Source organism: Solea senegalensis, linkage group LG13 (assembly GCF_019176455.1).
Source record: "Solea senegalensis isolate Sse05_10M linkage group LG13, IFAPA_SoseM_1, whole genome shotgun sequence".
Taxonomy (NCBI): domain Eukaryota; kingdom Metazoa; phylum Chordata; class Actinopteri; order Pleuronectiformes; family Soleidae; genus Solea; species Solea senegalensis.
In genome coordinates this window covers 15,381,046-15,396,944 of record NC_058033.1, presented here as the reverse complement: position 1 = coordinate 15,396,944, position 15,899 = coordinate 15,381,046, and the positions used below count along the sequence as shown (strand labels likewise).

At 39.7% G+C, this 15,899-nt stretch overlaps 1 protein-coding gene across 1 annotated transcript; it reads left to right on the top strand.

Moving 5' to 3' along the window:
- The first annotated feature begins 6,545 nt into the window (after positions 1-6,545).
- Positions 6,546-12,766, top strand: LOC122780227 (protocadherin beta-15-like). Its single transcript, XM_044043088.1, has 4 exons — positions 6,546-9,165; positions 10,644-10,705; positions 10,965-11,077; positions 11,383-12,766. Exons 1-4 carry the CDS (start codon positions 6,631-6,633, stop codon positions 11,637-11,639), a joined length of 2,967 nt encoding a protein of 988 aa, XP_043899023.1. The 5' UTR covers positions 6,546-6,630; the 3' UTR covers positions 11,640-12,766.
- Positions 12,767-15,899: the final 3,133 nt, after the last annotated feature.

Here is a 15,899-nt window from a genome sequence, read left to right as displayed (position 1 = left end):
AAAATGATGGAAAAAAGGAAATGGTAAAAGCTGCTCACACTCAATATGTATATATATATACATATATATACATATATATATATATATATATATATATATGCACTTATGGTATTTAAAATTTGAAAGGGAAACAGTATATGACCTTACATTCCATTATCTGAAAATCTCTAAAATGTTTAAAATTGAATTAAATTTGAAATTTATTTTACAATCCACTAATTAACTGGTATTTACTAAGAAACTAGATGGTAACAAATGTAGTTAATTCGAATGTTCCAAAATAACTATGTAAATACTAAGTTATAACCTAGTAAGTAAAAACTGGACGGTAATACAATCTATTTATTAAGAAAGTACCCATACAGAAAGCATAGTAAGTACCACTTTATTATTTAGTAAGTACATGAAAAACTGCCAAGAAACTAGATGTAATACAATCTATTAAGAAAGTACCCATACGGAACGGATGTAAGTACTAAGTTATAACATACTACATGGAAACATACTAGAAAAGTAGATGGTATTTCAATATACATATTAACAAAGTACCAGAAAGAAAGATTAAAGTACAAAGTTATTACCAAGTGAGTACATGGAAACGTACAAGGAAATTAGATGGTAATACAATAAACATATTATTGTAAGTATCATGGTAAAGGACAGTTAGTACAGTACGTTAGCAAAGTATAAACAAATTGGCCGAGTTATCTGTCAATGTGTTCAGGTCCAGATCATATAGACTGGATAAAGAGGATACTGACTTGGCATTGACACTTGTAATGTTAAAAAAACCAAAAACATCATTACTTTCTTACTGTGTGGATGTCAGCAAAATCCTTGAAAACTGGAACAAGTGCACTTTTTGCAGAAAAAGCAATCGGCAGTGTTGAGTATACTCATAGGGTGCCTTTGATCTGCCTTCAGATCAAAGGAAAATTGTTCCCACCACAGTTGCCATGGCAACCCATGCACAGATCACAGCCAAACGAGGGTTTCCAAAGTGAAAAAGGCTGCAGAAAACATTTAGATCATTTAAAACTTTTAGTGTGAGGAAGTAGCTGAAGCCCAAAGTAACTCATGGAATAACTGAGCATAATGAAGAAAACATTAGTTAGGAGTGCTGATTTCCCCCCAAAAAAACAATGATTAAAAACCTCTGACGTCTTATACCTGGTGGATATCGCAGAAAAGTCTGTGGTTTATAATGAGGATTATCAGCCCACACCACCTCTCTCACAGCTCTAATGAGTATGTGGATTCCACTGAACATTGTGAGGAGTCCACTATGTGCCATTTTCAAAGATCTTAATTTTTTTAAATTATTATTCTTAAATAACAATGTAATAATACTGAGACTGCAGCAGCACTCGATAGCTAATCGATTGGGAAAGATGGAGAAAAATCTGCATCGCTTGTAATTTCCAGAGTCACGAGAATCAGCGTTTTTTGCTTTCAATGCAGCTTTTTCAAAAAAAAAGAAAAAAAAAAAGGATTTTCATATTACAATAAATCGTCAGGTCAGCAGTTATGAACGCTCGTAAATCATTAATAAAGAGCAGTCGCCCCAACATTTTTAATAAACAATTCATTTTGCAGTTGCACGTCATTCAGTTGTCACTTTGAGTCATCTCAAAAAGGTAATGTTAATTATTTAATACATGGTTGCTACAGCACTCGGGATCTGTCCAAGTTAACAGCCATTCTGTTAATCTTGCTTTGGATCTATCTATCTATCTATCTATCTATCTATCTATCTATCTATCTATCTAGTGTCATCGAGACTAGAAAAGTGCTATATAAATACAATTAATTATACATTTTTATAAATATTATGCAACTGAGCTATATCTTTCAATACATTTTTCTCTTTTATAATGTATGTACAATATGTGTTATAAATGTACTATAAACTCTCAGTACATCAGTTCTTTGTATTAAAACTAGAACTATTAGTTAAACTGATCACTATTATTATTATTATTATGGTTATTATTATTATTAGTTCAGCCTAAACACACATTATGTCATTTCTGTTCTCAACAAGAACAAAAGACCTAGTTTAACGACATTGGAGAATATTAAAAGAAGAATTGGAAAATGCTTTTGAAGAAACTTTGAAGTTTCGATTAACAACTTTGAAATGTGAAGGGCAGCATCCCACCTTTCAGGGTATACAGTCTGCCAGAAATTATCATGATTATTATTATTATTATTATTATTATAATAAGAAGATGATCATGGGGAATGCTGTTATTATGATGATGATTATCATGATTTTCATTATTATTATTTTATAGGACAAGGGGACACAAATCTTACATGAATTGGTTTTAATTAAAGGCAAACCTTCACAAATTAAAGTGCTGACAAAATAAAACATGTAAATACATAATTCCTCAGTCACAATGGGTCAAAGGTCACCAAATGGTTCAACTCTCAGGCACCGTAATCAGCGCCAATTCACATGTCCTCATCATTGATGAATGAAAACCTACTCAATGACAGTAACACGAGTAAACTTTGAATGTCTTTTCATTTTTAAATAGAGAATGAATAGAATAGAATGCCTTCATTGCCATCAACAACACTGTGTGGTGTAAAGTAATGGTATTCAAAGAGAGCGTCACCTTACAATACGACCGTACATCAATATATTGCCCTCTCTATGAAATATGGTGGTGCCTATTTTAATGCAAAAAAAGTTACATATTATATCTTTAAGCCAAAAATGACATCTAAAAATGAAAATCACAAGCTCCCCTCTTCGTAACGCAACAAAGTTTTCTCTCGGTGTGAGAACAGGTGAAAAGTTTCCCACTGCTCGTCACTTTCCCCTGACAAGAATTTAGCGTGGATGATTCCTGAGGATCTCTGTGCCAACCGTTGGTGACAGGAGGTTTCCAGGTGACTGCTCCAATAACAACTCTGCGCTCACCTGTCCCTCTCTCTGGTGACATTTATGTCAAGTACTCAAAGAAAAGAAGAAATACACGCCGGGCCTATAGTTAAATAATGCAGGTGATGTGACCTCGTGTGCTGCTGGATTTACAGGAGGCAGGGAGACGAGTATGGCGGCACATAAAACTATCACAGCAGCGACGCAATCGGTGTTTTATGTCAAGGATGAAACCAAAATATTTTCAACGACGATGAGCACGGGCTTTAGGATTACGTCGGTAAATTTTCAGGCAGTTCCCGTCTCCCCATTTCTATCATAAACAAGATGTTCTCAGTGAAAAAAAAAAGGAGAATTTCTAAATAAGCACATACAGGAATGGAAAGGAAGAAGTTGATTGTGCACAGGGTTTGATCTGAAGGTTTTTTTTTGTGTTTCCTAGTGTGTCACACACTACACCTTACAGGGACGAGTGTTTAAAGGTCATCAGAGAGAGGCCTCAGAAGTTCAGAGCTTAGACACCTCGTCATCATCCCTGCGCTGATGCATCATCAGAGCATCAGAAACGAGACCTGGTCTTCTCTATGTACATGAAACACAGAGAAGAGAGAAATAAAGTGTTTGTTTGAATGATGTTTGGCAGATAAAATGACAATGGACGGCATGTTCTGGTTTGTAGGTCATTCACTGTTACATTCACTATCTCAAGCTTAACCTCACTGCTACTGTGGGAACGTTTTGTTTCAGTATTCACCGCATGTCATAAAGGCTTGCATTATCTTTTTTAAGGTTGCCTTTTTTACGACTGGCTCTTTGCATCTTTTTTTATATTCGTATGATCTGCTGGTCTACTGCTGCCTTGTCGGGTACAATTGAGTCTCTTTGGTAACTCTGAATAAAATTCTTCAAATACCAAAGTCACAGAAAAACACCTGTGAGCTGACTGATGGAGGGAGTAGTGGATTCATGACTAAGATTATTGATTTTCTCTGTGGAATTTGGTGAGGAGTGAGAGGTTTACTTCCATTTCCACTCAAAAGATCGTACTGTATATCGGGGAGAAAAAGCAGCAAACAGACATCTGTTTATATCTAAGATTTTGTAGTTTTTTTTTTTCCCTTTTTGTCTCCAACATGAGTCACATTCTTATTACTTTTATGCAACAAAAAAAATGTTTTGTTCAGAATGTGGCAGCACAAATAAGACAACAGTTGTGTTTTCCTGTGTGACAGAAGCAGTTAATGACTCTTTGGCTCTTTGACATGCGGCGCGGAACATCTAAATGCACTCAGCCCATGACAGTCATTTTTACCATCTGGAAAGGAATGTGACTGTGTCCAACCAAAACGGCTTAAGTGTTAAAAGCTGCAGGATATAGGCTAACCTAATCCTGCAGTTTTAAAGTGGGAGGTAGTTAAAGACAAAAGGGATTGACGTTCTACTCTTGCTCTTTGGCGAGACTCGTGGAGTGAGGAAGAACGACGGATATGATATAATCTCTTTTCTATTTTTGATCCCTAAATGTGGTGGAAACAGTTATGTGATGTAAAAGCTTTGATAATGACTGTGCCAACACAACAATTCCTTCACACATGCACCACATTTAAAACAAACGACTCCACATCGGAAAAAAAAACATATTTCAGCACTAATAGTAATAATAATAATCTTGAAAGTTTATGGTAGTTATTTGAATTAAATGAGTGTTTTTATTTTACTTACAAAATGTGGTGCAAAGGCTTGGCTTGCCTGCTTGTGGGGGAGGGGCGCACAGTAATGTGTGTGCGAGTTTATCACAGCTACTCAGCTTGTGCAGTGTGCAAGTGATGCCATGCACTTAGGCCGTGAAAAGCAGGTCAGTATGACCAGTGAGAGAAAACCACATGTGTATTCGCATGAATAGCCTTGGGATTATTCCTCACAAAATGTCTTAATTCTTCTGTTCCACTAATGATCCAGGGATAATGCCTCCCTAATCTCCATCCCATTAATTAAAAAGAGCATGAGCCCGTGGAAAACCTCACCATCTGCTGCAGTTTCTTTCCCACAGACAGATTGTGTTTTCAGTGTTTCAACCAGAGCAAACGGGTAAAGAGCATGTGAGGAGGATGGTAAACAAATATATCCACTGAAATACAATGAAATAGCATAGATAACCACTTTTAACACTCAAATTATACCCACAATGATGTACCTACTAGATGGACCAAAGCAGTCATACTTAATTTGCTTATAACTCAATAGAAATGAATTGTTTCTTTAACCTTAAAACTGTCTATTTCATTAATTCATTAAAGCAGTTTTCACAGAAACTGTTCAATACTACAGGGGACGTCTTACGTCTTATTTAACACAGTATTTAAGAGCAACATCCATGTATTTATTGATAAAAACAGACATTAAGAGTCTTTGAACGTTAGAGACTGATAGTGTAAGTCTCCATAGTGACTTCCTGTATTGGTCTGGCGTTGCCTATCTAAGAAATAACCACAGATGAGCATTTCTCCTGTTTAAATTATGTTATTGTGTCAACCTTGGTGGAGGTGGAGGAAAAGAAACTCTCTGTACAGACGTGTGATACAAGGCCGGGATTATAAGGATTCATGTCGCAAAAAGAAAACAAGTACGTTGTCCTTACTATGCTCTAAAATGTGGAGACACTCAGTGTCCATCTAATTTGAAGGTCTGCACCTTGTAACTATAACATTTAGAAGATCCAACATCTCCTTTGATCAATTTGTTTGAAAAAAAATATTTTCTTTTGGACAGTATATTTTACATTTGTCTCTTTTAAAGAGAGTTTCTTTTGTGTGTGGACCCCTGGAGAAGCCGATGCTACCTTAGCGGCAGTTTTTGGGGATGGAAATAGAGAATGAACAACATTCTGACCATGAGCACCTCCAGCAACTCGCTCAGGTGACCCTAAGGTGCAGGAAAGAATATTACAGGCTATTCCTTCCTGACATGACTAAACATCATCGAACTCTAAAGATTCAATCAGATCAGCACAGCACAAAATCTGCATCTAAACAATCAAAATGGTCTTCATTATAAAGCACTATATCCACATTAAGTATTACACTATGAGGTTTGAAGCTTTATTTTCCCGCTTACAATAAAAATCCCATTCTGCGTCACCACATCAATGGGAAACATGTTTTACAGCAAGCCTCAAAAGAGAAAATCATATTATTATTTGTCTTTCAATAAGATTGTGTGTGAAATTTCTACTTTCTCTCCATGAGAATCAATAAACATTAGAACGTGAATATGCCAGATTATAACCTGAGGCAGGTTCATGTTACAAGAAACAAAATAAAATACAATCATAACAACAGTTCAATAAGGAGGAAATCATAATCCATTTTGAATTACTAGTGCGTGAGGAAGTAACTCTGCATGAGTTACTGTGGGTCATTGGTTTAAGGAGATGAAACACTGGTGTAGAAATAAACCGCATCAGTGATGTTTGACCTGCTGTTATGTGACATGAATCTGATCGGGTTTGTAGAAAGGTAATCTGAGCAGATGTTGTTAGGGCCAATAACACATACGCGCGCGCACACACACACGCGCGCACACACTAAACACAGATCCAGGGCTCATAGCCAGAGCGCATCTCTCCCTCTCTCCTCTCTTTTCTCTCAGATAGTCTCTGTTCCAGTGAAGTTGTTTTTTTCCAGGCTCCATTTTGCGCAGTTCTGCTTTAACCATTAGACGCCTTCAGCCTACAAATGTACACGCGTGGAGCAGGTAAAAGACAGTGTGGAAACTGTCGCGTGGTGTACTGTTTTGTGTTGTTTTCTTGCTTCTTGGATGCGGCGCGTGCACAGATTCGCTACTCTATCCCAGAGGAGCTGGAACATGGAGCTTTTGTTGGCAACATCGCGGAGGACTTGGGCTTGGATTTGGACAAACTCTCTGCGCGCAGATTCCGGATCGTCTCCGGTACCAGTAAGCAATACGTGGAGGTGAATTTAGAAAATGGAGTGTTGTTTGTCAATGAAATCATCGACAGAGAAGAACTGTGTGAGCAGAGTTTGTCCTGTTCTTTTCACTTACAAGTGGTGATCGAAAATCCACTGGAGCTTTACAGAGTGGAGGTGGACATTCTGGATGTTAATGACAACTGTCCAAATTTCCCGTGGACCGAATTTAATCTGGACATATCGGAATCCGCTGCGCCTGGATCTCGATTCCCACTCGAGAGCGCACAGGACTTGGATGTCGGCTCCAACTCGTTGCGCACCTATTTGCTGAGTGTAAATGAGCATTTCATTTTGGACATTCAGACGCGCAGTGATGGTAGCAAATTTGCGGAACTGGTCCTCCAAAGCCCGCTGGACAGAGAGCAGCAGAGCACACATCAGATGATTCTAACAGCGGTGGATGGAGGCGCGTCGGAGAGATCCGGCACTGCGCAAATCGATATTACCGTCTTGGACGCAAACGATAACGCGCCCGTGTTTGATCAGTCCTTTTACAGAGTGAGACTGGCTGAAAACGCACCCAAGGGCACAGTTGTCATCAAACTCAACGCGACCGATTTAGACGAGGGTCCCAATGCTGATATCACTTACTCGTTCAGTGGCCACGCGCCCATCAAAGTGCGCCAGCTCTTCAGCGTGGACTCGCGCACGGGAGAAATCAAAGTCAAAGGGGTGATTGATTATGAAAAGGCCCGGATGCATGAGATTTATGTGCAGGCTAAAGATAAAGGGCCATCCGCTGTTGCGGTGCACTGCAAAGTGCTCGTGAATGTCTTGGATCAAAATGACAACCTCCCCGAGGTGATCTTGACCTCAGTGTCCACACCTGTGCAGGAGGACGCGCCCCCGGGAACCGTGATAGCCGTGATCAGCGTGATGGACAAGGACTCCGGTGAAAACGGAAATGTGGACTGTGAGATCCCGCACCAGATTCCATTCCAGCTCCACTCCTCCTTTAAAAACTACTACACTCTTGTGACTTGTGATTTTCTGGATAGAGAGACAGTGGCAGAGTATAACATCACAGTCACCGCCCGCGATATGGGCTCTCCACCTCTCTTCACCCGGAAAACCATTCTAGTCCAGGTGTCTGATGTGAACGATAACGCGCCGCACTTCAAACAGCCTTCATACACTGTGTATTTGGCTGAGAATAACGCGCCAGGCGCATCCATCTGCTCCGTGACGGCGCTGGATCCAGACATTGGCCAAAACGCATACATCTCATATTCAATACTGGAATATGGGGATATTCTGGGGATGCCAGTGTCCACATATGTGTCCGTGAACTCGGACAGCGGGAACATTTACGCGCTGCGATCCTTTGACCATGAGCAAATCAAACATGTTCAAATCACAGTTCTGGCGCAAGACGCAGGGTTTCCTCCACTGAGCAGCAACATGTCTGTGGATATCTGTGTTTTGGACCAAAACGACAACGCACCTGTGATAGTGGCAAACACTCAGCAGAAGGACACGGGAGTAGCACCAGTGCCCAGGTCTGCTGACCCCGGGTACCTTGTCACCAAGATCAGCGCAGTGGACGCAGACGCGGGTCAAAACGCGCACATTTTCTACCAAATGCTCCAAGCGACAGAGCCGAGCTTGTTCAGCATCGCTTTGTATACAGGCGAAGTCAGGACGATGCGGCCGCTGACGGACAAAGACGCCGCGAGGCACGGACTAGTCATTCTGGTGAAGGACAATGGTCAGCCAGCGCTGTCTACCACGGTTTCCATCACTCTGTCAGTAGTTGACAGCCTGCCAGATTCAACGCCAGATTTGGATGAGCTGTCACTGAGCCCCGCACATCACAGCTCCAACTTCAGCCTCTACTTAATCGTGTCTCTGAGCGCAATCTCCTTCACATTCCTGGTGGCTATCATTGTCCTGGTGTCAGTGCGGAGGGTGAAGGACAGACCGTCCAACAGGGAGTCCAGCGTGCCCTCCTCCCTCTGCTGCTGCTGCTGCTGCTGCTCTGCCTCCCAAACCTCCTCCACTACAGAGGTTTTCAAAAAGACGAACCTAAATGCGCGGGTGTCCACAGGCGCGTGTGGCTGCGCGGAGACGAACAGCAATGGCGCGCTGCCGCAGGTGTATTGCTATAAAATGTGTCTCACGCCGGAGTCGTCCAAGAGTGACTTCATGTTCCTGAAGCCGTGCAGTCCGGTCATGTCAGTGCGGCAGAACATCGCCAAGAGCACAGACTATCTGACCTCTGGTTGGAGCGCAGTGGACCGCAATGAGCTGAGCAACAACAGAGCAGCGACACCAAGCCAGGTAACTAACCCTGACCACATACCGTACAGTATATAATCAATGATCTTCAAACTCAGGACTATTATTACACACTTAAAGCTCCAGTGTGTAACCTTTGTCATAATTGAATGTATGAGGGTTAATATTAGTAATTCCACATATCGTGACATGACTACAGCATAGTTTTCTTTAGGATAAAGTGGGGAAAAGGCTTATGATTAAGTATTTTCTATTATCACATGTAATACCCCACATTTCCTTGCAGCGTGGGCAGATAATGGCAGTGTGTCATGTTGAATGACACTAGCATAAAAAGGTGTTTCTGCGTGATAAAATACATATTCTGTCACTGCCTTACTCTCCCATTCCAATGTCCATTCATTAAACCGACGTTTTAAGCTACAGGAGCTGCTGGTTTAAAACTGCCTCGTCTTTTAGGTTTGTGTAGTTTGTGGAAAGATGAACAAAGGATTTCAAATACCAAAGTCACTGAATAACACATTTGAAATGACTAATGGAGGCAGAAATGGATCATCAACTCTTGTGTGCCGAGATGTTGAATTGCTGATTTTCTTCATGGACTTTGGTGTGGGAGAGTTAATATGTCACAGACACCAGTTTCCACTCAGAACGCTACCAAAAAACATGCTTATGAGATATCATAGACTTCTATAAGTTAAGTCGCCGTTCCAAGCGTGTGGCATCAAAACTCAAAACATGTTTAGTTTGTCCAAACATGGTGATCTAAAAGGGCCACCTCTGTAGAGCTGACCTGACCTCTGACCTGACCTCTGTTAATGAAAAAATACTTGGTGGTAATGAGTGTCGTTTTTCAGCTGGAAGGTTGTGGGTTCGATTCCTGGCTCTTCTAGTCTACATGCCGAGTAAAGCAGCTTTGAGTGCTACATAAATACAAAAACTTTTTTATATAATTATTTTGTCTTGCCAAATAAAATGACTTATATCTAAATTTTACACACTAAACTACATTTTCCCTTGCGTCCCAGTTGGCAAGGATGTAGACACAAGGGGCCAGGAGTGCACACAGCTCAGCGTTAACTCAAACATCCTCACTTCAAAATAACATAAACTCTCCCTTTAAAAGGAATATAGTGTTGTGTTTTTATTTAAAGCAGGTTTGAGGATGAATGAAAAAGGCTTATGTAGTTTTTCTATACAAACACATTATGATTAGATTATAGCAGAACGTGTCAGGTTGTGTGAGACACTGTGATTAAGAAGCACATTGTTAATCAGTGAGTTTAAGCATTATTATAACTCTGCCGCAGCTGTATTTGCAGATCTTTTTCTTTTTTTTTTTAAATTGACAAACTGTTGTCATTGGTGTTAAAGAAAAAAAACATGTCATTTAAAATAGACTTTCTTTTTTCCTTGTCTGAATTTTTTAATGCCTGTAGTTCTTTCACTATACGTCCATACATGAAAAGCTCTTCTTTTTGTACTGATATCTTTTTTTTTTCTTCTTTCCTCTGTTGCAGCTTAAGTATTCAAACAAGGACTGGACATGGACCAAGAACCAATACAACTCAGCATACAAGAGGTGAATACACATTTTAAGCCAATTAACACATACTGTATGTTAGGGATGTCCCAATATCACTTTTTTGAGTTCGATACCAATACCGATATCAAAAAACTCGACCGATATCGATATTATTCCAACACGGTCATTTTTCAACATTTATGAACGTATGAAGTGGTTAGTCATTTCAAAGACATAATTCTATACCGATTCCCATCCCCCTATATATGCACAAGCATCCATGGAAGACATCCATTGCTTCCTTATCTGTTTACAGGAATAGTTCAGCAAATATGGAGGGCGCTGTTTCTCATCAACAAATATACCAAGCTGATGGTTTTTCCTGCCCGGTGGCACCACAGTACTGGACCTGGGGGAACCACATGAAAGGTAGGCAGTGGTCATCATGGCTCATTGTTTGTTTCTTTTTTTACATGAAAGAGGTGTGTGAGGAGCAGGAGGAGGAGGGGTGCTCTGTGTGCCCGTGTTTTAGATTTAGTCTGGAATATAAAATGGCAAACCAAACAAAGATAGGATTTGTTTTAAATGCATCAACATGAGGATTACTCAAACTCCTGCAAGACCCCCACACACACACATTCAGATCAGTGATACTGTATGCAAATATGAGGTTTTAGCATAAATAATCATCTGATAAAAAAAAAAAAAACTGTAATTTATGCACATATTTACAGACTGCAAGATTTCTCTTGAGGAGGAAACAGCCTCTAACTGCTCGTGGACTCCTAAGTTGACGCAGCCTCATTGTGACGCACCCGACTACCAGCACAATGTCTACATTCCCGGCACCACGTCTGGCTCCAGCACACTGAAGCTGACACCCACTGGAGAACTGGATGTGTATAATACCTTCTCTACCTTTGGAAAGAAAAAAAAAGTCCTCTCAAACTATCAGCTACCTTTTGATAAAGCCGATGGTCTCTTTAAATGATACGCGTAATAACTCCAACTGTGTATACTCTCTGTCAAAGTGAAGGCTAACACACTGCAATGTTATTCTCCCATTCCCGGTTGCATTGAATACCACTCGTAACAGATATACTATTTTTATAAAAAAGTGAAATATTATATTATTATATAATGTTATAGCGTATTATATGACAACATATTAAAGCTGGGTAGCAATAAAGGCCTTTTTAAAGGGATAGTTACAATTTTCTTCAGTGGTTGTATGAATAATTAACCCTGAATAAGCGCAGTGTTTGCTTTGCATGTCCCCATGTGTGCTGTGAACAAGCCTGACTGAGTTCTCCATCTGAAAAAGCACTTTGTCAAGCAATACTATCAGATTACTATGGGAGCACGAGTGTCTATACAGCAGCAGTGCATGGGTAGGCGGGGACAGGAAGTGTTATCCTGGCAAACTGCTGAAACCTTTGGGGCACTTTGAGTGTTATCAGTCATAATCCAACCTGTTTGCAGCCCTTGTGTCACTGCAAGCTAAAAATGAAAAAATTCACAGACTTCAGTTTACTTACCACCCTCATACAATCATACTTAATGAAACCTGACATATGTTTGGACTATGGAGCAATGTGGTCTAGTCGGAGGCAGTGAAGGGGAACAATGGTTCAGTAGTTTAGTGTAAAGTCATTACACTGAGGTTTTCCATGTATCGTTCCCCTCGTTTTCCTTGTGTACGGACAGATCCTCATGATACACTGCTGTGTGTCAAAGCTGTGAATCCACTAACTAATATTCTATGGCCTTCAAAGGAGAGGTTTAAATCATGAAACTTCAAAAATGACGAAAAACTGTGGATCGTGCTTGGAGGATCAAACTGTGCTACAAGTAAAAATATCAATACCACCTGTACATCTTCATTTGGGAGTGGTGTAAATAAAAACATAAAATCAGTCATTTGACTGCTGTAGTCAACTGAACTGATATTGTTGATAATATCTCGAAGGACAAATACAAAACAGATAAGATACGTTTCAAAAACTGGCTACACAAATTTTCTATTTGTATTGATCATCATGTGTTCCTTATCTCCACAGTTACTTATCACTCTGTATACACTGTATAGTTATAGCAATAAATTTGTCTTCAACCATGTGTCGATTTTTAACAGAAATGTTCTTCCTGTTCCACTCAACAACAAAATTAAACAAATTAAATCTATACCAGTGAAAGTCTATGTCTGCTGCTTTATCTCACTGTTAAACACCCTATTCTGACTGGAAACTGGAGTTTGTTACCTGCTCACTATCCTGCACCAAAGTCCATAAAGAAAATCTTCACTTTTTAGCTCATGGGGACACAGTTGGACTACTGCTGCCTCGTGTGGACGTTGGTGAGGGAGTGAGCGATTTACAAAACAACACAAACTTCAGTTCCCTGGTGGAAAACTATGTCTAACAATGAGTTAGCAGCAAGCATAAAGATAAATGGTCTGTATTTATAAAGTGGTTTTCTAGTCTTGATGACCACTCAAAGCTGCTTTACACTACAGTCTTGCCATTCACCCATTCACTCACACTTTCATAAAGTGCATCTATGTGCAGCACAAGGAATTGACAGCTATTCTTTTTTACTTGTGTCCCGGCTGACAGTGTCTCAAGCCGGTTCTCAGCATCTGATATGTGTCAGTGCCTCATACAATCAGACTTCAAAAACCCTGAACTATCACTTTAATCCCCAAAGAAGCTGAAGGCAAGAGAGCAGCGATATCCCATTCTTTTACATTGAAGCTTGTGGCTATTATCACTGTGCCCAGCATATCGTGTAACCTTGCCTCATAAAATTCAGCGGGTAAACTCTGGGTTTTAAACGAATATCCATAATAATAAAATAAGAAGAAGAATACAAAGAAGTGCTATAAGTTCAGAGGCTCTGTTTAGAGTCACAATCTCTGTGACTTTATTTGTCTTTCCATCCCACTTTTCTCAGGAATCCACACAGCTCCAACTGAGCAGCAGAGTTTCCCTTAAATATCCACTAGAGGTCGCCTTTTACCTACAGACAAACAGAAGTGCAGAGACAAAAACAACCATTCGTACTCACTGTTACGACCCCAGGGTCGTCTGCATGCGAGTGTGAGATGGATTGCAGGTGTGCATGTTTCAGTGAACAACGTGTGTGAGAGTCTAGGTGGATCCTGGGAGCTGATTGGTCCTGCACAGGAGGCACCAGTACAACAGGCCTGATCATCCAAGCTGTAGTGGACTTTCCAAAAAACCTAAGCCATAAGACCTGCTTGAGGAGATAAGGCCTCTCAAATCATTCATTCATTCATTCTTTGTCTACAATGAGGGTCATGGGGAGGTGGAGCCAATGTCTGCTGGGATCATCAGGTCATCAGTCCATCACAGGTCAAACACACAGAGACAAACATGCAACATGAGCCTTCTCTCTGCAATCAACAGGTCAGCAGTTATGAACACAGGTAAATCATTCATAAAAGGCAGTCAATCCAATGTTTTTAATTCGATCTACACTTCCCATTTTATTGCATGGACACCTGTGTCAATGAAGAAGCTACTATTATTACTGTTCTCTGACTTCTGGACTAGTGTATCATGTAACCTCAACTCATTAAATTCTGTTCAGTAAACTCAGTGTTTTAATCTTAATCTTAGTCTCACTGTTCTAGTAAACTTAATGTAAAGAGGAACAAGGAGAACAAATCTGCTCTCTCTTCTGCTCTACTTCTTTCTTCTTCCTATAACAAATAAAAACATAAAAAGGACTGTGCAAATGCACATACAAACAGCATCAGCATAAGTGTGGGAGAACCCTGACATTTGGACATTAAAGAACAAAAACTAACTTCAAATAATACAAATTAAAGAAATTCATGTAAAATAACATTATAAACACACTTCACTCTTTCTTTTCTTTTTTTACTCTGGGTGTGGCAGCTGCCTGTAAGTCTTTGAGTTGTCACTGGATGGAGCTAAAGGACACATCATGGAAACAGCCAAGAAAGGGACAGTAGAGTAAAGACTGTGTGGGCTACGACACGGGACACAACTGTCAGTGTGACCACTAGAGGCTCACAGATCTGCTGAGGATGTCAGGAAAATGTTAAAATGCAAATGTAACCTTCAAAAATGTGACCATTAATAACTTTGTTGAAATGTAACATATGAAACAATGACCCTGACTTTTCCTAAATGTGTGTATTTATCATTTTAACAATGTCATATTATAAAAATGACAAAATGCAAAAAAAATTTCTGGTACTGTCCACCCTTAATTACCATAGTAATTTGACCATATCCATGGAGTGGGAGTGAAGTATTGTTTTAAGTGGCTCTGTGTGTCTGTTTGTGTTTCCACACTTGCCAATATAACCAACAGAGGCTGGTTGCGTGAATGGAGTGAAGTCTGCCATCTCTGATTGCCCTGTTTAGTGTTTTTTTTACCCTGAGGTTAGTTAATTTCCGACAGTAAAGCAGACTCTTATGGTAATTCTTCATAAATGTTTATAAACGGCTTTGACATACATATTTGTACATATACAAATTGTTAATTAACTCATATATTTTAAGGTTTAAGAAATAATGAATTTACTTTGAGTTATAAGTGAAAAATATGGTATTTATAAATAATTCATTTTCTCACTTAGAATTCACAGTTCACACCTATATTCACATTACGTATCTATCTATTTTCAGATTGGACTTTAATTACCACTGTAATTTCCGGTAGTTTGAGTGAATCACGTCTTAAAACCCATCATTATAGAATGGCATTCTTGTGACCCTGTTCATTCATTTATTTATTTATTTATTTAGTTAGTTAGTTATTTATTCATTATACCGTGGGCAGCCCATGGCCAAGTAAAAAAGTAACTTGCTTATGACTGGAGGGTTGCCAGTTCGAGTCTCTGCCAGGTCAAAGGCTGACCATCTGACTGAAGGTCACTCATAAATACGAAACATAATTTAGTGCTGCAGCTACCTTTATGTTCTTGAGTTGGTAACCTATACTCTGATTGATACGTATTTATAATTTAAAGCTATGATTAACAGTAGTGTGTAACTCTTCTTTGATTGACAGAGGCAACAACAACAACACTGCACTAGTAAAGTGAAGTGAAGTGACGGGGTTAGACTAATAGTATCAACAACTGTTTAGTCTAATTAATATTTTCTCAAACGGCTTCAATTGATTTTTTTTTTTGTTAAAGCCCCCCCAACACCACCACCGCGCAGGCCACACAGATGCTGGTTACGCCCCTGCA

What these genes read in the sequence shown, in the direction of transcription:
- LOC122780227 (XM_044043088.1), top strand. Translation starts at nt 6,631, where the DNA reads ATGTACACGCGTGGAGCAGGTAAAAGACAGTGTGGAAACTGTCGCGTG. An exon ending in TACAACTCAGCATACAAGAG is followed by an intron (nt 10,706 to 10,964) that starts GTGAATACACAT and finishes ATCTGTTTACAG; the next exon opens with GAATAGTTCAGCAAATATGG. An exon ending in CTGGGGGAACCACATGAAAG is followed by an intron (nt 11,078 to 11,382) that starts GTAGGCAGTGGT and finishes ACATATTTACAG; the next exon opens with ACTGCAAGATTTCTCTTGAG.